Source organism: Lygodium microphyllum, chromosome 15 (assembly GCF_053477565.2).
Source record: "Lygodium microphyllum isolate KBCC chromosome 15, Lygodium_microphyllum_v1.1.10, whole genome shotgun sequence".
Classification (NCBI taxonomy): Eukaryota; Viridiplantae; Streptophyta; class Polypodiopsida; order Schizaeales; family Lygodiaceae; genus Lygodium; species Lygodium microphyllum.
The window spans coordinates 4,501,833-4,525,689 of record NC_141149.1 but is presented as its reverse complement, the minus strand read 5'-3'; the positions used below and the strand labels follow the sequence as shown (position 1 = coordinate 4,525,689).

The window sequence follows — 23,857 nt, the reverse complement described above, 5'->3', positions numbered from 1 at the left end:
TTTGTTGACATGTGACATACACGCACACACCTATCTAATGAGGAGAGGGGAGTCCTTCTAGATCATAGCTAATACAATGTGCAATTGCCAAATTGACACATTTACATATACACGTGAACTTTACAAATACATTAAGTAAAGCCATAATTAAACATTGTATACGAACATTCATTTAATAGTTTAAACTCTAGGGCTTTTAAGGTGAAACTACCTTAGTTATTGCTTCATTGTTTTATTTTACACATTCTCTCTTCATCTATTTACATCCACCACATTCCTCCTCCTTGTTGTAATGGATGCTCGCATACACTTTGATGCATGGATCAATAAGACTCTCTTTGCTAGCCAAGGTAACAAGATCATTGAGGTCTTCTCAAAGAACTTCAACCTTGAACATGTGCTCTCACTGATGGATCCCTCCTTTTAGGTCTTCAAAGGGTTTATGACCACCATTGCCACTTGCACATACTCCGTCGAGGGATCTAACATGAGTTTGGTGCTCCTAGAATAGCTCATGGTATTTCAAGCAAGGAAAAACCACCAAAAAGTGGTGAATAGGTGTTTGGTCCATGTGGATCCTTCACATAGAGTATGCATTGTTTCCATGGAAAATGCACCATATACACTACCTTTCGAGCTTGTGGAGCGTGATTATGCATTGGCAATTTACCTCCTTGCATTGGATACAACCATAGAGGAGGAGAGTGATGAAGATACAACTCCATAGTGAGAGAAGATAATTGAAGAGCCAATAAATGTTCAAGAGGAATGTTAAGGTGGTGGTGGAGCAAGGGTTGGATGTCATGATGCCATCCTCTTTGGAAGATCCACAAGTCAACAACCCAACCTTGTCTCTTGATGCCCATTGAAGTAGATGGCATATGTACTTGCTTCTATCAAATGTGTTGCAATAATTGGAAATGAAGGAAGAAGAGTTGTTCTCTGTCCTAGTGCACGATTCAATGGAAGACCTCATTGATTATGATTATATGGATGTGCATCCAATGATGGCAAAGACTAGAAGATATGATGGCAGAAGCTTAAATATAGTGAGTGCCATCGTAGCAGCACATGACCAGATTAACTTGGCTGAAGAAGATTACCTTGTACTAGATGCTGAGTTTGAAGCACTACACCACGATCTGTTTAGTGGACCAAGGCCCCAACTTCCTACCAAGGAGTTTGTGGATTCCTCTGCATCCGGTCCCTTGGATTCCATGGATGAAATCTTGGGTGAAAAATGATACCTGTAGCTACCTTGACTCAAGGCTAGCATCTGGGGCCACTTTCATGCTTGATAGTGGCCCCAGATGCCAAATTTTGAATAGGGAGGCATGAAACTAGCATTAGATGCAAAACTTTGGACATGGCAGCTACATGCATCATTTTTTGCCAACATCTCATGGTTACACGTCTAGGGACAATGCACCCTATGGCCAAGTTTTGTCCCATTCCAATCACTCTAGGTCATTTACTAATCATGTTTTTCGGTTTAATCATGTTATTTAGGATATACTGTATGTAGATGAGTTTGTATCGAGACAAGGAGGATCTTGGCATGTAGATGGACAGAAGGGTCTTCAACTACCCTTGTTGAAGAGAGTCGGTGGTTCTCTGTCCGCATACTCCCCCTCGTATATTCAACAATTATTCTTTTTTTCCTCCTTGGCTATGCTCATTAACATGTGCATTCTCCCCAATCTATCAATGACTGCATCATCTTTGCATATGAAGTTCATATTTCTTCCCTTCCCAATGTGTAATCATGAATAGTAAAATACTTGTAATAAAATCACATGGGAACTGACTTGTGAGGACCATGCAAGAACCAGAAAAACCATGCATGCCCAAGAGAAAAATCATAAGATCTTTATACCTTTGAAAAATTGAAAGAGGGGGAGGGTGGCAGCTTGGAACAAGCCATCAACCAACTAATACCCACCCTCCAATCAATATGTTATCACCTCCCCAATCACCATCATCATGATCATCATGATGTATAATTTCATTGTCACAACTTACTACAATGAATATCATTTTTCTTATCAAAATAATGGACTGTAATATAACATGTCATTCCACAATAATTACAAATAATACTAAAATTGCTAGAACATTTATTCTGCTATCCATCTCTTTCTTTAGAGCTCCCCTTTCCTCTAGAATTATCATGGCCTCTCAATATATATATATTACTGAATGGCCCATACCACCACTTGTTGAATAGAATCTATTACATTTCCTTCTTAAACTTGAGTAAAATTCTTGGATCTCTTGACTACTTTTTTCAAATGATTCACCATGTATGTTAATCACTTCAATGATCGTAAAAGAGAGAAACTTGTCAAAACTTGAAAACGACTTTTGTATATATTTAGACGTAGTAAAAGATTTTCAGACCTTCTCATTATTAAGATCACCCTAGGTAAATGAGACCAAATCATCATCATCAAACATTTCATCAATAGTTACTAAAGCACTTACTATAATTTTTATATTTAAAATATACTTATTTACATGTATATTCTCTTTCTTCAAGATATTCACAACTCTTGCTTGAGTTGAATCTTTTATATCTTTACATTTATTAAAAATTTATTCATGAAGGTTGTTTAAGTTATATGTGAAGTTTTTATATTATTTATCTTTTTGGCTTTTGCAATTCATTTACTAAAGCCTTCAATTATTCTGTAATCATAGAATTATTTAGCTCTAGTTTATTTTCTTCACTTGAAATGAATTTGTAGAGACAATTTTCAATAAGAAAGTTCGTTACCTGAAACTTTCATGATGGATAGTTTTTCTCATCTAGCTTCTCAATGATTGTATTTTCACTATCTCAACCATTATGATACAATTAACTACCAAACAACAAGTAAAACTTTTGTAACCCTTTACAAGATGTGTACAACAATGAACTAGATAGTCTTTTTCATTGATTGCTCAATAATATATACAATCTACATCCTGTTTGTAGATAAACATTGTGCTTGGTTCTTAATAAACATTTCAAAACTTGTAGCCTTGAAATTTATAACATGTGCATAAAAAAATGACTGACGTAGTTGAAATTATAGTATGCCTTGAAACTATTATTTGCAACACTACAAAGCTAACAAGGGATGTAAAATAGCTTCAGATAGTCAAAAACATAATGAGAAAGCCCTAAATTTCTTATCTACAAAATATACACTGTTCTGCTTACACTCCAAATCTTATAGCAATTTGAGATTTATGCTTTGCCCAACTTTCAATCCCTCCACAAGCACTACGTAAGTGAAATAGAAAGAGAACATGAGAGAGTTTTCAAACCAATTTTTTGCTTGCTTGAATCATTGCTTATTTTTCTTCACTTCAAATTTCAAACCCACCTCTCAATGATGCTACTCTGATATGATATCATGAATCACGAAAGACTTACTTGAGCTACTGTGACACACACACACACACACACACACACACACACACACACACACACACAATATCTATATATAAGAGAAAGCTCACTCAAGAACACAAAAAGAGAGATGGAAGCTAAAATATTTTCTTATTAGTTTTGTTTCCTTTTTCCACATATAATGCAATGTACACAAAGCCTAGACTAGCACTAGAACTATGCAAAATGTAAGTAGATGTCACTAACCAAATATAATTAATGTGTGATACACTAATACCTATCAAAGGACAAAATGACCTATAAGACTATGAGTTACAATCATTTGCATGATGATACAATTGTCTTGAAGGAAAAGTAAATGTAGATGTAAAGGAGCAATAGAAGAAAGCTAAAAGCTATAAGATAACACTTAAAAAGAGAACTTTAGTTGGTAAAGAAAGCTGTAGTTGATACAATCTCATGGGGGTATAGAAAGCCTAGCACTAGCCTAATAAAGAATCTCCTATATCCATAAAAAGCTCTAGCAAATATAATTTCATTGAGGCATAAAATGCCTAGCTCTAGCTCGAGCAAAAATCTCATATATCTACATATGGACGTGTCATCAATATCTATATTGGGTTTAAGAACATCTATCAACCAAGCTAGACAACTCATTCAATCAAAATCCCTCATGTATGTGTAGGCTATTGCAGTCTTAGAGCCCCCTACATGATCTTCCCTTATGTGGACTAAGACTCATTGCTTTGAGGCCTCTTGATTCTCCCTTGTGACATATGTTAGCATCTACATTGTCTCAAAAGCACAAGACCAAATTAATGTGGTACAACATTTTAGTTACAATCCACTTTAGGATACCATTAGTACAAATGAGCACCATTTGTTAAAGCTACAATAGTTACTACATATATCAATGACCCTAAAGTATAGCCAAATACTTGATCATTTTAAACTCTTCTAGAAATGCTTCTACAAAGGTGTTAGCAAATGCATAGTGATGGTGGGTGATCGTTTATCAAGCATTAAAAGGACAAACTATAGAAGCAATGCTTATTATTGAAATTAGAATGGTATATGGAATGGTTGAGATTTGAGGATAATTTACAACTTTTTATGGAAACTTATTTCTTGGAAGATTAGATTAGAAAATCCAAAGATCGAAGAATAGGGGTGTGAAACAACGTCAAAGAGGAAAAAAAAGTAAAGAGGGGGAGAAAGAAAGGTGAGTGAGAGTGAGGAGTCTTGAATGCTAGAGACAAAAAATGATAGTAATTGCCAACACAAGAGAGGAGAATTATGAAAGTATATTAAAACACAATTTAGGTTGTTAAATGGACATGCATCTAAAAATAGAGGCGATCTTATTAGACAAAATACTATAGAAACGCCATGATAACTTGTATGTTGTCTTTATCAAACACATTTCCATATAACATAATTTTTTCTCCTTGATACACAATTATCTCCATCCATTTGAAAGTGGGAACCATTTTTCTTTGTAGTATAGCATTTCCTATCTATAGTTTTTTTTCTCATAACATCTTTGCATGCATTCTATCACCCTCTTTAATAGAATCATAATATCCAAACTTAAAATTTTAGATTAAATTCTTGTGACATTTGGTCTTTTTGTTATTTTAATGTATGCATTAATAAGTACCTTAATGTATGTATGTATTGCTAACAAGAACTTATGTCATACAAAAAGTGAGAGGTTCATCTAAAAGCTTACAACGTGATCAAAATTGTAAGAATTTCAAAATTCTAAGTTAAGGGAAACTTGATTGATATAAACTTATACCCTAACCTTCTAAGGCATTTGTAACTTGAACTCCTTCCCAATATTTTGTGTTAAGAGTTGAATAGAAAATGTTAAGGGTAAATTGCCAACATAATTTCATAGATAGAATTTTAAGAATTGAAATGCTTCTTTTGCATTGAATAAGAATTTGGCATCAATTCTTACAAGATTAGTCACGAAACTATTTTTTGTACCTCAACCTGCAAAAAACATCTCAAAATTTAGAAGATCCAATTCATCGTGATATTGAGAAGCATTACACATTTGAAAAATATTGCTTGAGAACTACTATACTAGAAATACCTTGGATGATGTGCAACGCTCTAATGCCATATGTAGAGCCTCTCTCTCTTGAGAAAGATAATGAACTTGATGCATTAATTTTCCCCTGAACAAGCATATGGTTGAGAAAGACTTTAGGACACTTCATTGCTAATGATAAATATACTTGAATACCTCAATACCCATTACATAGCCTAAGAACTATTGGACTGATTTTGATTATCAAGCTCTCTCTCTCTCTCTCTCTCTCTCTCTCTCTCTCTCTCTCTCTCTCTCTCTCTCTCTCTCTACTGTACTCACATTATCCTATATTGTATACCTTAATAGTTTCTCTTGGCATTGTGTATCACCATCACAAATCACATCTTTCCATCACAAATGACACATCAATATATCATACTTTAATACTCAGCGACAATCATCATTGTACATTGTCTGTCTCATAGGCCAATTTTGGCCCAAGTAGAAGTTTCTCTCTCTCTCTCTCTCTCTCTCTCTCTCATGCATCATGACACAAACTTGATCGAAGTCATCAATAATCTCTAAACATGAAGTAGCCTCATCATGGATAATGACCATTGCCAACATCATAGAAGCCACCTAGCAAACTTACAAGCTTGTAATGTAACCAATAAAGCCATGAATTTCTTCAACAAATGATAAAAGCACTTCTAGTACACTAGATTTGGCAAAACCGAATCCATTAAAAGAAAGGAAACTAATGAGAGTGCTCCACTTGTAATGTATAAGTTTGAGACAATTTTCCAAGACCATGCTCAGTCATTGTTCTTGTGATAGGGGGCATCTAATAGGAGCTCTTCAAACAAAAATCTTAACTTAATACATGATCTTAAACTTTTCTAACTGTAACAAAATATCACATTAATTTGTATGGCCATCTCTACATTACCACATTATTAACCCTTTTTTTAACCAAAGTTCATTCTCTTTCACTCTATCCATATGCTTCACTAAGGAAAAAAAACATTTCTACCATTCCTCTTTTCTTCTTTTCCTCCTTAACTTAGTATTATTATTTACATTTATACCACATGCATATTTTACATAGAATATTGCATAATTTCTATTCTGATAGCCATATCTTTTACCTTTTAAGATGAGAGACGCATGTCATTGTATGTATTGGTTTGGTCTCGTAGACCACATTGGCCTTTTAGAGATGCTAATATACTCTTTCTTCTTCTTCTTCTTCTTCTTCTTTTCTCTCTCTCTCTCTCTCTCTCTCCTTGTGCAGAGGCATGGAGGTAGATCAGAGAATCACGCTCACCCACACCGATACGACCCTGCAGTATGGCATGGATACGCACAGAGTTTATATCATGTACCCGCACAGCCGCTGATACCCACACCATGTACACCGAGACCAGGTATTTCATCCTTTTTCACCACTAGTATGGTGAAACATGCTATCTCACGGTTACAACATGGCCGCGGTCGAGACCAGTTTGATCTTCAGGCAGAGCATATTATATATGGCAGAGACACATTGGCTCCACTCATTGCTCACCTCTTCAACCGTGCATTGTCTGAGGGGTTCCCTGACTCGTGGACAGAGCACACCATTGTACCTATCCACAAGTCAGGGGATCCTATGGATCCTAACACATATAGGACCATCATGATTGGGCCAGTTTTGTCCAAACTTTATGGCACGGTGATGGAGGAGGAGCTCAGCACGCTGGCAGAGAGAGAGTGCATGCGCACACCCGGACAGGCAGGGTTCAGACGGGCATTTTCTACCATAGACCACATCTTCACTCTCCGTTGTCTGATCGACCAGACACGAGTGAAGAAACAGAGATTGTACTGTTGCTTTGTGGATTTCCGCCAAGCCTTTGACATGGTTCCGAGAGAGAGGCTTTTCAGACGCCTACTTGATCTGGGGGTGGATGATGACATGATGTGGGGTATTTATGCACTATATGAGCGGATTACTGGCAGAGTCAGATGTCCGGGAGGTATATCAGATCCCCTTGTGAACACAATTGGTGTGAAGCAAGGATGCCCACTCTCACCGACTCTATTTGGGCTATACATTGATGAGATAGTAGAGTTCTTATATTCCATACATCAGCTCAGATACGCAGACAGAGTATTTTCATGGTAGCAGGAGGGAGTATTGAGGTCACTGGATCATATGTATATTTGGGAGTCACCTTTACAGCAGCTTCAGGGACTTTCTCGATGACACAGGCAGCTCGTGACCGCCTCACTAGAGGATACTCAGCATTGGCTCTTATGGAGCGACAGTGTTATCAGGCACATTTCCAGGAGCCCCGCACCAAGGGGTGGCTCTTTGATACTCTAGTCACTCCAGCACTGATGTATGGAGCAGCTATATGGGGGGCAGGTCTTGCTGATTATGTATGGACATTGATGGAGAGACCTCAGGTGATCATGATATCTAGATTGATTCGCAGCAAGGCCTCAGTCCCACATGACATTGTGCAAGTAGAGCTTGCCACACCGCCCATGCTAGTCGAGGCGTTATTTCAGACAGTCTGCTTCCTACACAGATTTCAGGATATGGACAAAGATCGCATTGCATATAGAGCATATATGGCATCTCAGGAGATGGCTCGAGCGGGGGATACCACGTCAAGGTATGCACGGACTAGAGCTTGGTTTAACAGACATGGGCTGGACATTGATAGACTCCCACCTCTTCTATATGATACTCAGGCTCCCACTTACACCCTCTCTCTCTGTGAGAGGAACAGAGTTATCAGACATGAGATATGGCATATTTATATACAGAGGACATGGGTCAGCCCTGCACAGCCACTGCCATCGAAGATGGCACATTATTATACACAGTTCTTGAGGATATCAGAGCAGGGATTCATAGAGATTCCGAGATATATGCAGATCTATATGCCACATCGATTGAGAGTTCTTATTGGACAGCTCAGGGTATCATCACATCAGCTTATGATTGAGAGTGGCAGAGCCAGTGGCATCCCGCGGGAGGAGAGGATATGCCCCCTTTGCAGATCAGAGGTGGAGAGTGAGGAGCATTTTGTTCTCAGATGCCCGGCATACTCAGAGTTGAGATCTAGATACACATTGAGCAGCTCACTTCAAGGATGTATGACTGATATGGATCAGAGATCATTTGGCCGTTTTCTGGGAGAGGCATGGCACATCAGAGAGCAGAGCACACAGCGGGTCCCAGTCAGAGAGGGGCCCACCCAGACGACTATTACACAGTTCTTTCAGACAGACAGAGTGAGAGCTACTGTACCAGCCTCCAGCCAGACCTCCGGGCTCACACTACAATAGGCTGAGGACCAGCGTACCCGACGCCGCACGAGGATCCGTGGGTTTCGGACCCCACAGCCACACCGACAGGAGATCCGGAGGATTCTTGATCTACATCGACAGCAGACTGAGATCCGACGACACTCGACACATTGGATCTCAGATCTCCAGTTTGCTCTTTCTCCACCGCCGATGTACCACATCCTGCATCCAGGAGGGATCACCTGCTATTAGCGACTTCGACGACTGCTACTACATCCCAGGATAGTATTTCTCCCTGCATCTGTTACATATACACATCGCACCACTTTATCACAGCCGACAGTTGTTCCCCTATCACAGCCGACATTTGTTCCCCTTTTGCAGCCATTATCTGGAGTACCAGAGCTACATACGCACATACACATACACGACACTTATCACACTCACAACACCGTATTTTCAGTTTCCAATTTTTAGATTTTCATTCAGCACTTTTATTTTGGATAGCTGGACCTCATCAGTTGTATCACAGTTTGTCTCATAGGCCAGTTTTGGCCTTTAGAAGACGTTAATATAACTTTCTTTCTTTCTTTCTTTCTTTCTCTCTCAAAAGCAAGGTGGTTGAGTGTAAGGGTAAATGGCACACTTGAGAAAGAGAGATCATCATTCTATGAGGAGGGTAAGAATTTGTGCATATGCCTCGGATACAAAGAGGAAGATACACTCCTTTCCCAAATCCTAGAGAGTTGAGAAAGAAGCCCAAAAGCGCACTCTCATTTTGAGGTTCCAAGATGGGATAGAGAGTATGACCTTCATGAAGAAGCACATAGTTATTTTGAGGTTTTGAGATGAGATGGAGAGGATGACCTTCATGAAGAAGAAGGACGTACTATATGAACTCCCAAGGGATTCCACCTATCACGAATTGAGTGGGGGGACTTGCTTGAGCTACTGCACCAAGCACACACCATACACACGAGGAAGCTCACTCAAAAACACAAGAAGGGAGATGGAGGCCAACGCGTTTTCTTGTTGGTTTCTTCTTCTTTAATACACAATACAATGTATACGAAGTATAGATACGATACAACATAAAGGAAAGTGGCCTATTGAGTCAAACACTACATAACTGACTATACTAATCGAGGTGCACTATAACTATGTTAGCTGCTGTAGGTAGGTGCAACAAATCAAATATAATAAGCGTTAAGTTAGTAGCCATGCGAGGATCATAATGACAACTGATATGCTAAGTGTAGACGCGCAGATCCATCTAGCTAGGTAGTCCATCATCAATATCAGTCAGTGTATCTAGCGTCTACTCTCAAGCAGAGTTATGGCATGCTCGCATGGGATATGTAAACTATGGTAGCTTGGTGCTTATGCAGCATACATAGATGCTTGATGGTTTACCTCTCTTGGAGAGACCACCTGAGCATATATACGAAGGGTGCATCTTGGGAAAAATGCATCGTTTTTCATTTCCTCATGATGTTGCTTTTAGAGTAACTACCAGATTACAGATTGTGCACTCGGATGTACGTGGCCCTATGCAAACAAAGTCATTAGGTGACTGTTACTATTTTGCCACTTTTATTGATGACTTTACTTGCTTTTGCCGGGTTTACTCTTTGAGGAAAAAGTTAGAAGTGTACGATGCATTTTTGGCTTTTATTGCACTTACTGAAAATCAATTTGGCTGCAAGATTAAGAATCTCTATTCAGACCGAGGGGGGGAATACACGTCTTCTATGCTGAATTATTTTTTGAAGCAGAAAGGCATTGTTCATCAGTCTAGTACTGCGCATACTCCATAGCAACTGCTTATACTGTTGGGTATCTCACACGCCTTACTTACGCCTACGCTCATATGGGAGTGTGAGGGTGATCACTAGGACACTGGGGCACTTTTTACTCTCGGTAGGAGAGGTTTTTTCCCCCAGATTATGTGTACTATTTTGTATGTGCTTGTGGTGCACACTTACGGGGACTTACTGTGTTCGGGTGTGAACAGCCCCTTATAACCCTAAGGTATAAGGGTTATCATTTGTACTTTCAGCTAACACTCTATTCAGTACTATTGCATTGGGTGTCGTGCTCAACTCTGTCTCTCACTCTCACACTGTCTACTGCACTTCAGCTGCACCTCGATCCTCTCCCATCTGACATTTGGTATCAGAGCTCAGCTCTGAGCAGTCTTCAGTCTGCAGTCTGCAGCCACCGCCAGTTCTGCCCCAGCCGCCTGTTCCTGCCCAGTCCTGCCTGCGCCTGTCAGTCCGTCAGCGCGCAGCACCAGACGACTCCTCTGCCCAGCGTGCAGCTCCAACAATCAGAGCGCCACCTGTACCTGCGTGCTGCCACCTCTGCCCAGCTCGCGCCTCCTGTACCTGCGTGCTGCCACCCCTGCCCAGCGAGTCCTCTGCCCTGTGTCTGCCCAGAGTGCCCCTTCGCCTGTCAGTCTGCCTGCGCAGCCTCCCTGCGCTGAGCTAGCCTGTGCCGTCAGCTCCAGCTGCCAGCGCGCCACCTGTCTCCACCAGCCAGTCCTGGGTGCCGCCTCCTCAGCCCAGCGCGCGCCCAGTCCTGCCTGCGCGTGTCACTGGACCTGCACGCCTGTACCTGTGCGTCAGTCCGACTGTACCCAGCAGTCATTACCTCGGGAATCGTGCCCGTCGTCAACACGCAGAGGTAACATTCTGCACTTTTCTTTTACACAGGAGTTCGTGCAACAGGTTCAGGTTCAGCATTGGGAAACGTGCTGAACAGCAGGTTCAGTTTTCAGCATTGGGAAACGTGCTGTGTCTGTCTGTGACACATTGAATGCACATTTTGGGGCTTTTGTAACAGACATTTGTGACAGAAATTTTGGGCAGAAAATTTTGGGGCTTTTGATGTTTTAGTGCTGCTGAGCACTAATTGCACCTTGGGAAGCGTGCATCAGTGACAGTTTTTTTTTGACAGAGTATCCTTTGCACATTAATTGCAGACTTGTGTTTGCTGCAATTTCTGGAAATTTGCAGATTTCCAGCCCGTACTGCATTGACATTGCTCTATTGCCTTTTGGGAAATAATGGCAAATCAGGGAGGAGATGTATTCACCTATGTGTCCAAGGAAGACCGATTGGATGGGAACAATTATTCCCTTTGGTCTTTCATGATGAAGAATGTATTAGTGGCCAAAAATTTGTGGGATTATGTCAGTGGAGAGGAAGCACGACCGGGAGTTGTGGCTCCCGCTACTCCTCCTCCAGGAGGACGTGCAAGAGGGCAACCTCAGCCCCCTCCACCTCACCCCGCTCAGCCACTTCCCCCAAGAACTGCAGCTCAGAAAACTTGGGATACACGGGATGCACAGGCTATGTCGCTGATTGCATTGGCAGTTCAGCGTTCTATCATTCCTCATATTCGTTCAGCAGCTTCTTCACAAGAAGCTTGGTTGATATTGGAGCAGATGTTTGCAGGAAAGAATGAGACTCGCATCTCTTTCTTGAAGAAAGAGCTAGAGACTCTAAAGATGAATGAGGGTGATTCTATGCAGGATCATCTCAACAAAATTCAGGACTTACGGGAGCAACTCATGAATGTGGATGAGTACTACTCAGATGCGCAGCTGATTTCTACGACATTGAATTCACTGCCTCCCTCTTACTTGGCTTTTCATACTGCCTTGAACCTCACTATGAGGATTTCGAAAGAGCCCATCACTTTCATTCAGCTTGTCAGTTTGCTTCTAGAGGAGGAACAAACTAGACGGAACAGTGGTGTGGATGGTATAGCCTCTGAGCAGGCTTTTATGTCAAGGCAGAAGGGTAAAAACAGCCAAGGGAAAAATGCTTCGCAGAGTTCTGGTAGTAGTAACACTTCACAGACAAGTCAGAAACAGGGGGGCACGCAAGCCAAGAAAGGAAAATGCCATTACTGCAAGAAGCCTGGCCACTACATCACTGAGTGCAGGAAGCGCATCGCCAAAGAGAAGAAGAAGGAGTCAGGGATGTCTGTTTCTGCAGCTCCTTCCACTGCTAGTGAGTCCGCGTCCTTTGTTGCAGACAGGGACTATTGTTTTTACACTTGCAGTTATGATGTCTCTTGGGCTGATAGAGCATTTAGCTCTACAGAAGATGCTGACACTTGGTTCTTTGACAGTGGTGCTTCACGGCATATCACATCTCGTAGAGATTTGTTTGCTTCTCTTGGTGCACCTCCCGTTGGGAAGTCTGTTCAGTGTGCAAATAATGCATCATACCTTGTTCGTGGTATTGGGGAGATTCAGCTTACAGCCATTGATGGCTCTATTCTCCGCCTACAGGATGCTTTGTATGTGCCTGGCATTAAGAAGAATCTGCTTTCCATTTCTTCTATGGCACGTTGTGGTTTGCAGGTCATCTTTGATGATGACCGTTGCATGGTCCGTGACAAGGAACACATGACATTGGTCTTGACAGGTTCTCTGTGTCATGGGTTATATGAGTTGGATGCTCTTTCGGTAGATCAGTCTGCATATTTGACATCCACTCTTACTCCTGCTATGTTAGAGGCAGAGTTATGGCATGCTCGTTTGGGGCATGTAAACTATGGCAGCTTGATGCTATTACAGCGCACTCAGATGTTGGATGGATTACCTCTCTTGGAGAGACCTCCTGAGCATTTATGCGAGGGTTGCATTTTGGGGAAAATGCATCGTTTCTCTTTTCCCCGTGATGTTGCTTTTAGAGCAACAGCCAGATTGCAGCTTGTGCATTCGGATGTTTGTGGGCCCATGCAGACACAGTCATTGGGTGGTTGTTACTATTTTGTAACATTTATTGATGACTTTACACGTTTGTGCTGGGTCTACTGCTTGAAAAAGAAGTCAGAAGTGTATGATGCATTTTTGGCTTTCAGTGCACTTGTGGAAACTCAGTCTGGTTGCAAGATTAAGACTCTCCGTTCGGACCGAGGGGGGGAATACATGTCCTCTATGCTGAATTCTTATTTGCAGCAGAAGGGCATTATCCATCAGTACACTACTGCATATACTCCACAGCAGAATGGGGTAGCAGAGAGGAAAAATCGGTCACTCATGGAGATGGCCAGATGTATGCTGAAGGCAAAGAGTTTGCCTCATAGTTTTTGGATGGAAGCCGTCATGTGCGCTTGCCACATTTTGAACAGATGCCCTACCAAGGCCTTGAAAACCGTCACACCTTTTGAGGCTTGGCACAGCCGCAAACCTTCTGTTGGCCACTTCCGTACTTTTGGGTGTCTTGCATATGCCCATATTCCACAGGTACTTCGAAAGAAGTTGGACAACAAGGCTGTAAAATGCATCTTTATGGGATATAGCAGCGAAAGCAAAGGCTACAGACTCTATGATCCCGTGACCAAGAAGGTTTTTGTCAGCAGGGATGTTGTATTTGATGAAAAATCAGAATTATCCTTGGCTGGTTTTGATACATATCAGGCTGCCCGTGATGTCTTTGAAGGGCTGCTGCCCATCACATTTGGTGATTCAGCTGGTACTTCAGCAAATGAACCTAATGTTCAGCCAGCTGCTCCTATGGAACATGCAGTAAATCAGCACATTGTTGAAACTGAAATTCAGCAGGAACTTGTACACAGTCAGGAAGCAAGACAGGTGCCTAGATGGTACACGCAGACTATGAGAGATAGTCATTTGGAAACACCCTTGGCTGGTCGTACTCGAAGGCAAACTCGACTGCATGATTCAGCACATTCCGTGGAGTTTGTTATGGCAGCATGTACTCATGATAATGAGGAGCCTGAATGTTTTGAGGATGCACGACATAGTGTGCATTGGATGGCAGCCATGCAAGCTGAATTGGATTCTATTCATAAGAATCATACTTGGGATTTGGTGTCTTTGCCAGTTGGCAAGCGTGCCATTGGTACGAAATGGGTCTACAAATTGAAAAGGAATGCAGATGGATCCATAGATAAGTACAAGGCACGGCTGGTAGCTAAAGGCTACGCACAGAAAAAGGGCATTGACTATGAGGAGACCTTTGCTCCTACCTCCCGTATGACGACCATTCGGTCTATGATTGCCTTGGCTGCACATTTTGGTTGGAAAGTGCATCAGCTGGATATAAAGACTGCATTCTTACATGGGGAACTTCAGGAAGAAGTGTATGTACAGCAGCCCATTGGTTTTGCAGTTGAAGGCTCAGAAAATTTAGTATGCAAGCTGAAAAAAGCTCTATATGGTTTGAAACAAGCTCCACGAGCTTGGTACGCAAAGATAGATGCTTTCTTGCTTAGTCAGGGGTTTGTAAACAGCCCATCTGAGTCTACCCTTTATGTACATAAAGAGGGGGGATCCATGCTGATTTTGTGTCTATATGTAGATGACCTTTTGCTCACTGGAACACATGCTGATCAGATTTCAGCATTCAAAAATAATTTACAGCAAACTTTTGACATGTCTGACTTGGGTATTTTGCACTATTACTTGGGCATCCAGTTTGTACATGATGCTAGAGGCATTGGATTATGTCAGTCAAGGTACATTGGGCAACTTCTTGAGAAGTTTGGCTTACAGGATTGCAAGCCAGTTTGTACACCCATGGAACCTGGGCTCAAACTGTCATTACATGATGACAGTGATTTGTTTGATATCCATACTTATGCTCCAGCAGTGGGATGTCTCATCTATCTATGCCACACTCGGCCAGACATACAGTTTGCCGTTTCAGTTTTGAGCAGGTACATGCATCAGCCTCGTATGTCGCATTGGCAAGCTGTGAAGCGTGTGTTTCGTTACTTGCAGGGTACTAGAACTCTTGGATTGCTTTATGCCAAGGGGGGACCACTGCAGTTACATGCTTACAGTGACTCTGATTGGGCTGGTGATTTTGATACTCGTCACTCCACTAGTGGCAATTGTTTCTTTCTTGGCTCGTCATGCATTTCTTGGCTTAGCAAGAAACAATCCACTGTTGCCACGTCGTCATGTGAAGCTGAGTACAAGGCAGCCTTCACTACTGCAGTTGAGTGCGTATGGCTTAGACGTTTACTTGCTGATTTGGATGTATCTGTTACGGAGCCTACTCCTTTATATACTGACAGTCAGAGTGCCATTGCAGTGGCACGGAACCCTGTGTTTCATGCTCGCACGAAACACATAGAGATTCACTACCACTTTGTCAGAGAGAGGCTACATGCAGGTGATATCAGCCTTGTCTACTGTCCTACCACCAGCAATGTGGCAGACATCTTCACCAAATCTCTTCCACGAGACAAATTTGAAGCATTTCGCGATGCTTTGAATTTGACGCCCTTTGGTGGCGGATGATCCTTGTACACTTGATCACTCTTCACTCCAGGGGGGTTTGTTGGGTATCTCACACGCCTTACTTACGCCTACGCTCATATGGGAGTGTGAGGGTGATCACTAGGACACTGGGGCACTTTTTACTCTCGGTAGGAGAGGTTTTTTCCCCCAGATTATGTGTACTATTTTGTATGTGCTTGTGGTGCACACTTACGGGGACTTACTGTGTTCGGGTGTGAACAGCCCCTTATAACCCTAAGGTATAAGGGTTATCATTTGTACTTTCAGCTAACACTCTATTCAGTACTATTGCATTGGGTGTCGTGCTCAACTCTGTCTCTCACTCTCACACTGTCTACTGCACTTCAGCTGCACCTCGATCCTCTCCCATCTGACATATACTCCATAGCAAAATGGGGTTGCAGAGAGGAAGAATTAGTCACTCATGGAGATGGCCAAATGTATGCTAAAAGCAAAGAGCTTGCCACACAGTTTTTGGATGGAAGCAGTTATGTGTGCTTACCTAGTAGTGAGAGCAAAGGATATAGATTGTATGATCCTGTCTCTAAGAAGGTATTTGTTAGTAGGGATGTGGTTTTCGATGAAAAATTAGAATTATCCCTTGCTGGTCTTGATACATATCAGGCTTTCAATGACGTATTTGTGTTGGGTATTTCACTCATGCCTCACTTATGCCTACGCTCACATAGGAGTGTTGGTGATCAGTAGGACACTGGGGCACTTTTTACTCTCGGTTGGAGAGGTTTTTTCCCCTAGACTTATGGTATTATTTTGTATGTGCTTATGACACACACTTACGGGCACTTACCGTGTTCAGGTGTGAACACCCCCCTACAAACCTAAGGTTTAAGTGTTGTACCTTGTACTTTTAGCTTACACTCTTTCAGTCTATCGCATTGGGTGCCATGCTTCACTCTCTACTGTCTATTGGTTTCTATGCTGAGCTTCAATCCTGTCCTCCCTCACATTTGGTATCAGGCTAGCATTGGCCCTGCTCAGCTCTGCTCAAGTTCTGCCCAGCTCTGCTCAGCCTTTAGGAACTGGAAATTGAAAAAGTTGGAAAAAACTAAGTTTAAAAAGATCAAGAGTGTAGAGTATCTCCCCCTCAGTCTATGGAATCCACCAAGACTCTGCAAACTACCTCTGATTGAGTCATCATGCCAATCTGCCTCTCTAATGAGCAATCGTGATGCAAATGTGGCGCATATGGGCATGCCTATGTTGCCGAATAGGTACTCTAGGGCGTCGTGCTCTATGTAACGTTGTAGCTTTGTCAACTGTGATGCTTCTTGATGCTGTATCTTGACAACGCCTATCAGTAGGAGATGTAGTGTCTGGGGTGGTTGCCACGAAGGGTTCGGCTATGCTGAAATAGTTTGTAATTGCTCTTTGGAGGGGTGGACGATGTTGGGTCGCCTCCTATCCCATAACAATAATGCTCTGCGTCGTTGGAGCTCCAGTAAGAAAAGGCCCAAACATCTTTGGTCCTCATAGTCCATCACCCGTCTTAGTGGTCCAAAGCCCTCCTTAAAGAGGCAATGATAGCAGCCTCGGATATCCTAATATTCAGCACATCTACAAATGTAGTGCTCCTCCGTCTCTGGCTCCGATTCACAAAGCTGGCACATCCTCTCATTGGCTGCAATATGGCTCCATCGACCTGTCTCAATCATTAGTTGATGCAATGAGGTGCGGATTTGACCAATAGCAACTCGGAGTCCGTGGGAAAGTTGAGCATCCATGTATATTGGCCTCACTATGAAGCCGTCATGAGAAAACTGCAAGAAGTGACATTGGTATTGTGCCATTTTCATGCCTAATGGGAAATGGGGACTTGGACCAAGTCCTTTCTGTCTCCACTTTAGTGATGCCTTCCCTGATCACACTATTCAGCTCTACACGATTGAGGCTCAAAGTAGGGGTCGAGGCTGTAATCAAACGGTGGTAGTCTATCTGTACTCATGCCATGTAAATTCAGTCACGTGCTCATATGTGCATACCAACACTATCTATCTCCCTATGCTACAAGTTGCCTTGAAGACTCAAGCACTAGTTTAGGATATCGGTCTTTCAAGAGGTGCCATATCCTTTGGAGGAAAGTAATTGCTTGGAATAATGCCTCAACTAACATGTGTGCAGTGCCTAATTCTGCCCGGATGATCTCCTGTGGTACTAAGGCTTTTGCCCTTATCATACGTGCTATCATCATGACTAGCAGTCTTTCCATGTGTTCCCAGCCATCATAATGTTGTGCTTCCGGTCTGTCATAGTCCATAAGTGGCATCCGTCTAGTATGATAAAGGCTTGGGCCCCAAATGGCTGCCCCATAGAGTAGTGTGGGCATAAGTAAAGTGTCAAAAAGCCACAATTTGGTACGGGGCTCTTGAAACTGTATGTGTGCACACTATCGCTCTAGAGTACCCAAAGCTGCATATGCCTGTGCAAGCCTAGCCTTTGAAATCTCCTTCCATGAAAACTGTGGCCCCTTGAAAGTGACCCCCAGGTAAACATATTGTCAAACCATTTCCATAGGCTGACTGTCATACATAAAGTGGTGCTCTGAGCGTGTCACCCAAGCTGCTGAGGTGTTAAAGACCATGATTTTAGTCTTTTCAAGATTAACCTTGAGACCTTTATCTTCACAGAACACATGCAATGCATCTAGATGCCATTGTAGTCCCTCTGGTGAATTTGAGATAAGCACCATATCATGAGCATATAACAAAGTTGGTATCAGTACCCCAACCAAGCTGGCTCCCATACCACTCCATCTTTGCATATAATCAGAAATCTCGTCAATGTACAATCCAAACAGCAAAAGAGAGAGGGGACAGCCTTGCTTTACGCCCACCGTGCTAGAAACTGAGTTTGTTGTGCCTCCAAGCACTTGTACTCTCCCTGTCATAGTTTCATACAATGCATAAATACACCACTGCATATCCTCTGGGACCCCAATGGCTTGCAACCTTTGCATGAGTCTTGAACATGGCATAGTATCAAAGGCTTTGTGCAGGTCCACAAAACAATACTAGATTTTTTACCTTCGAATCATCCCTCCTCAATCAAGGCCCTTAGCGTGAATATATGGTCTAGTGTATTGTATCCGTGGTGAAAACCACCTTGTCTTGTAGACCGTGTTTTCTTTTGTTTCAACCCATTGACTCAACACATGCTCCACAATAGAGGCATATATCTTTGCTAGCATATGGCCAATCATAATAGTGTGGTAGTTGCTAGCCACAAATGGATCTCCACTCTTAAAAATCGTTACTATTGTGTGGTCACTCTACCACAAGGCCATCTTGATCATGTGCTCTCCCATTCTTCAACCTCCAAATGGCATATCTCACCATCTTTTCTGTAAAGAAACCACACTGTGTTGGCCTAGAGTTTGATAGATAGGGTATCTACTCTTGTGATGGAACATCGTATAGTGTCCTAGGGATGTTTATGCCAAACCACAGGTGATGTCAACTGAATTGGGGGTTGTCTCCTTTGAAATTTCCTCCATGCCCTCTTACTGTCTCTGCTAAAAAAGAGTTGATACATCTCTAACTCTAGTTTGGCTAAATAGGCGGGTCCTAGTCTAGGGTCCTAGTCTATCTGCACTCATAATCATACCAAGCATTTTGAGGGGCAATACAATTGCGTATTGCAGTAGGGCCCATCTTACATGAGAATGCCTTTGAAGCTGCAGCATGTAAAACCTTCGCTAGAGATCTAGTGACATCTTCCAATGGTTCATGTTGGTCTAGTTGACTTAAGCCCTCTCGTACTGCATCACTATAGATATGCGATGCTTGCTCTAGAAATTCATAATGTGGGAATGTGTGTGAGTGTGTGTATGTTTCTTGTCTCTAACTACATGCTAGAGTAAATTTTAGGATCGCAAGGTCGGCCGCTATACTAATCGGCTTATTAGATATCTCAAAATCCTTAATTTCTGGAATTAATGCTGGCGAGCCCATTACGTAGTCCACCACATTGGCCTCTTTTTTGCTATTCCAACAAGTGAAAGCATTCACTCCCGGCCATCTTAATAGGCCATTGAATATAGCCAATCCGTGAGCACTTCCCAAAGCTAGCAGATGGGATCCATATGCTGTCATCTGTTTTTTTCTTTTCCCAAGAAAAGAGAACTCTATTAATAACACCTCGGAGAAGGTCCCCCTAAGGTAAATACCAAGTGCAAGAAACTCTGTGAAGAGTAACTAAGTACATCAAAGATACAATGGTTGTGTATGCTGCCACCTCTTTATCTTGAGATGTCTTGGCAAGCCCTAGTTCATCCAATGCAAATTCCTTAAACGTTTCATGTTCAGTATCATAAAAGGCGGACTACTCACTCTCTGTTTGAGCATTAAAGTCTCCCACTAGTAGTATCTCCCCAATACTTGCATATCTCATAATATCTTCATGTAGTACTTTAAATGGTGATCTCTCCACAGTAGCAAATGTTGAAGAGGTAGGTGGAAAGTAGTATATCGCAACATATAGATCCCTTGGGTGCACTATCCTTAGCCTTACGCACATGCATCTAGAATGGACATCTCATGACACCACGTGAATCATGTCTTGGAGGCTCTCATGATAAAGAATAGCCACCCCTCTTGACCCCCTGGTTCCTCCTACTCTATAGGGTTGAGGTCTAAATATGCTCTCCCATTTGTATTCCACAACATTCGGTAATCTAGAATTTGTACATTGATGTGTCTCTGTATATATAGCCATATCTATCCCACAAAAAGTGTCTTCAAAATAATCTACATCGAGTCTCATTGAACCATTACAATTCCAAAGGGACATCTTTAACGTCTCATAGGCCTTGTATTGTCATTGTGACCTCCGTTTTGCTATGATTACTTTGCCATTTCTATACATAGCATACTTGCCTTCTTTACATGCCTCCAACACTTTTGGCATGCAAGCTCTTCTGTGCTCTAACTGTGCGGGTGTGAGATCCTCATCGAGGTAAATCTTTTCACCCTTCAAAGCCTTTCTTTTTGATAAGAAGGCCCTTTCGCTATCCATGTCTGCAAATTTCAGCATGAGGATCCAACCTCTTTGGTCATTTGGATCACCTATCCTCCAAGCATCCATAATGCATGTCTTGTTTGCACCCATCTTAGCACAAAGTGTTTTAGCATCCTCTTGGGGGTTTCCTTTTTTAGCCCACCCTAGCACACGTACACACAATGCACAAAGTTTCCTCTTTGCTTCCTCCTCTAGTGTTGCGTTCATCATTTCGACTTTGTTCTGAGGCACCCCTTTGTTTCTTCTGACTACCTCAGTCCATTGTGCATTTTCGTTCATTGTTTGTTGAACACTTTCTACTTTCTTTTGAGCTCCCTCTACCACATTCACCCATGTGTGCATGTATTTTTTAAAACTTTCCACCTCTTTCTTTAATTCTGATGCATTTGGCATTGTTGTTTGTGCATCCATCATTGACTTGTATGTCACTAATTCATTCTTACATGACTCTAATTGCCTTTTAAGTTCAGCAATCTCCATGTCCTTGGCTGCTATGCATGCATTTGTATCAGATTTCAATGCATCCATATCTGCTTTCCAAGTGTCCCTTACCTTGTTCAAGTTATCTATCATATCCATTTGCAAGTTAGCCTTGATTTCTTTATATTTTGCATCATCCTAACCGTTAGAGCATGACTTCCTATTTGCTTCTACAACATCACTTAGTTCTTCCCTGAATGCCTCCTGCAAATTTCCATATACATCTTTTTGCTTTGTATCCATGCCATTCATGACTTTTTGCTGCATGTTGCCACACACCTTCATGCACGCTTTTAGGTTTGCATCCATTTTAGCATTCAATTCCTTTCCCCATGTTTCATGCATCGCATTCATGTCACTTCTCACCTTGTCAAACAGTGGCATATGAGGGCTGAAATGATGAATGGGTTGCCTCTTACCCATCCAACCTCCAATCCTCACTAAGAGAACTAAAGAGGGGCACCACGTAGCCAAAGGGAAGATGGGCTAGGACATCCCTTTTCTCAAAGAGAATTAAAAGAATAAAGACACAACTTCACAAGAGAGAATATATATACTAGACACCATATTAGAATATGAGAGAGAGAGAGATAAGAAGAGAGGGAGACAAGAGGAGAAGAGGTAGAGGAAGCTTGCCATTATGCTACATAATAAACTTATGTGCTTGTCATTGTCATTTCTCTTCTTTACATCTCCATGGGCTCCTTATATAGCCTCCATGAGGGATTAGATTAAGCTAATCTTCTTGATTAACATGATCTTGGATGATGTATGGCATCTTTGAAAATATGGAGAATAGTGGATGGGACAAGTCCCCACCTCGGTCATCATGCAAGAAGCGAAGGGGGGTGGTTGACAAAATAGAGAAAGGGAGCTAGATTACAAGAGGTGGATGCTCAAAGCACATTATTATAATATATTTACAAGAAGGATACAATGGACAGTTGATGTGGTGAAAGAGAAAAGAAAATTGCATGTAGCCAGCAGTCTACGCCTTTGTAACTTCAAATCGGTGAAGAATCTGAAAAAAGTTTCTTCTACAACTTTGTAGACCAAGTCAAAACTGATCGGGCATCGTGGGAATTTTCTTGAAATTCGCTTTTCCTTGAGAGTTATTGAGATTATAAAAAATGGCTTCCAAAAGCTGCTTTGACTTTAGTTCCTTATATCTATATATATATATACATATAAGCATGTGACAGAAGAGGTCCATGCTTGTAAGCTTTTGTGTAAGATCCAAATGACACCATGATGTGGATATTGACTTGTGTACTAGGGTGAGATGTTCTCTAATGATGGTGATAGATTCCAAATCTTAGTGATGCAGGTGGAACCCACGTATAGTTGGAGGCTAGTCCTTTGAAAAATCTATGCACTCACTCAACTCCTAGGTGTAATCCATTTCCATATTCACTAAGATAACCATCCCTTTTACCTTTTACATTGACATCCCTCCTAAGAACTTGTTTTCCCCATTTGCTAGAGTTATCATAATCGAGAAGCAATGTAGCATACCTAGTGCTTGAAGAGTAAACCCAAGTGATATGGTAAGGCTCTTGATAGGGGTTTTGGCCAAATTTTGTGGTAGAAATCTAGTTTGTAAAAAACCCGGATCAGCATACATATTGGTGGAATCTCAGCTCTTATGAGGGCTTTCATGTCATCCAAACCATTTGTTGCAATCAGCCTTTGCATCTCTGTCCATCGCTTGACACTTGTGGGAGTGGCATTTTTACGAGCTCTCTTGTTTTTTCTATAGTAGAACTTTGTCCTTAGTGGAGGTCTTGTATCACCCTTCTGATACAGTGCCCCCTATGGTTGACCTGATTGGTTGTGTATCAAGTTCGGTCTCATGTCCACTGGTTTCTTTATCGGTGGTCTCTGCCATCTTGAAATTTAGGACAGCCACTCAGTGTGCTTTCATTGACCCTGTAGATCCTTTCTAAACAACTGCCAATACCTCTACAGCTTCCAGGGCAGCTAGAGTCTCCCTATGTAGAGACATGACTCTGCAGGACAGTGATTGTTTCTCCATCCAGAGATGTGCCCCGGCAGAAGAATGCCTTCATGTCAACACTCAAATCAGTGCCATCGGAGCTCACGCTAGACACATCAGCACCGGGCAGTCGTCCACGCCAGCGTCCAGTTAGGCAGGCAGTCATCCACGCCAACATCCTCATGCCAGTGTCCAATCGGGTAGGCAGTTGTCCTCATGCCATCACGCAATCACACGAACACGCCACGTCACACCATCCCGTTAGGTCAGAGAGAGATGTCACAACATCTCGTCACATCACGTGATCAAAGAGAG

The 23,857-nt window shown here is 42.1% G+C and overlaps 1 protein-coding gene across 4 annotated transcripts in view; it reads right to left on the bottom strand.

Moving 5' to 3' along the window:
• Positions 1 to 5,040: 5,040 nt before the first annotated feature.
• LOC148024214 (dynein regulatory complex protein 1-like) overlaps positions 5,041 to 23,857 on the bottom strand; it is a 202,872-nt gene continuing 184,055 nt past the window's right edge. For 2 of the 4 annotated variants that reach the window (XM_087693840.1, XM_087693839.1), the window contains 2 exons: positions 5,502 to 5,586; positions 5,041 to 5,398 (listed from right to left, as the gene is read on the bottom strand). In XM_087693840.1, coding sequence (XP_087549966.1) covers positions 5,372 to 5,398; positions 5,502 to 5,586 — 112 coding nt within the window. In that variant the 3' untranslated portion in view covers positions 5,041 to 5,371. The remainder of the gene's footprint in view (positions 5,399 to 5,501; positions 5,587 to 23,857) is intronic. The other 2 variants (XM_087693837.1, XM_087693838.1) reach the window with 1 other exon arrangement.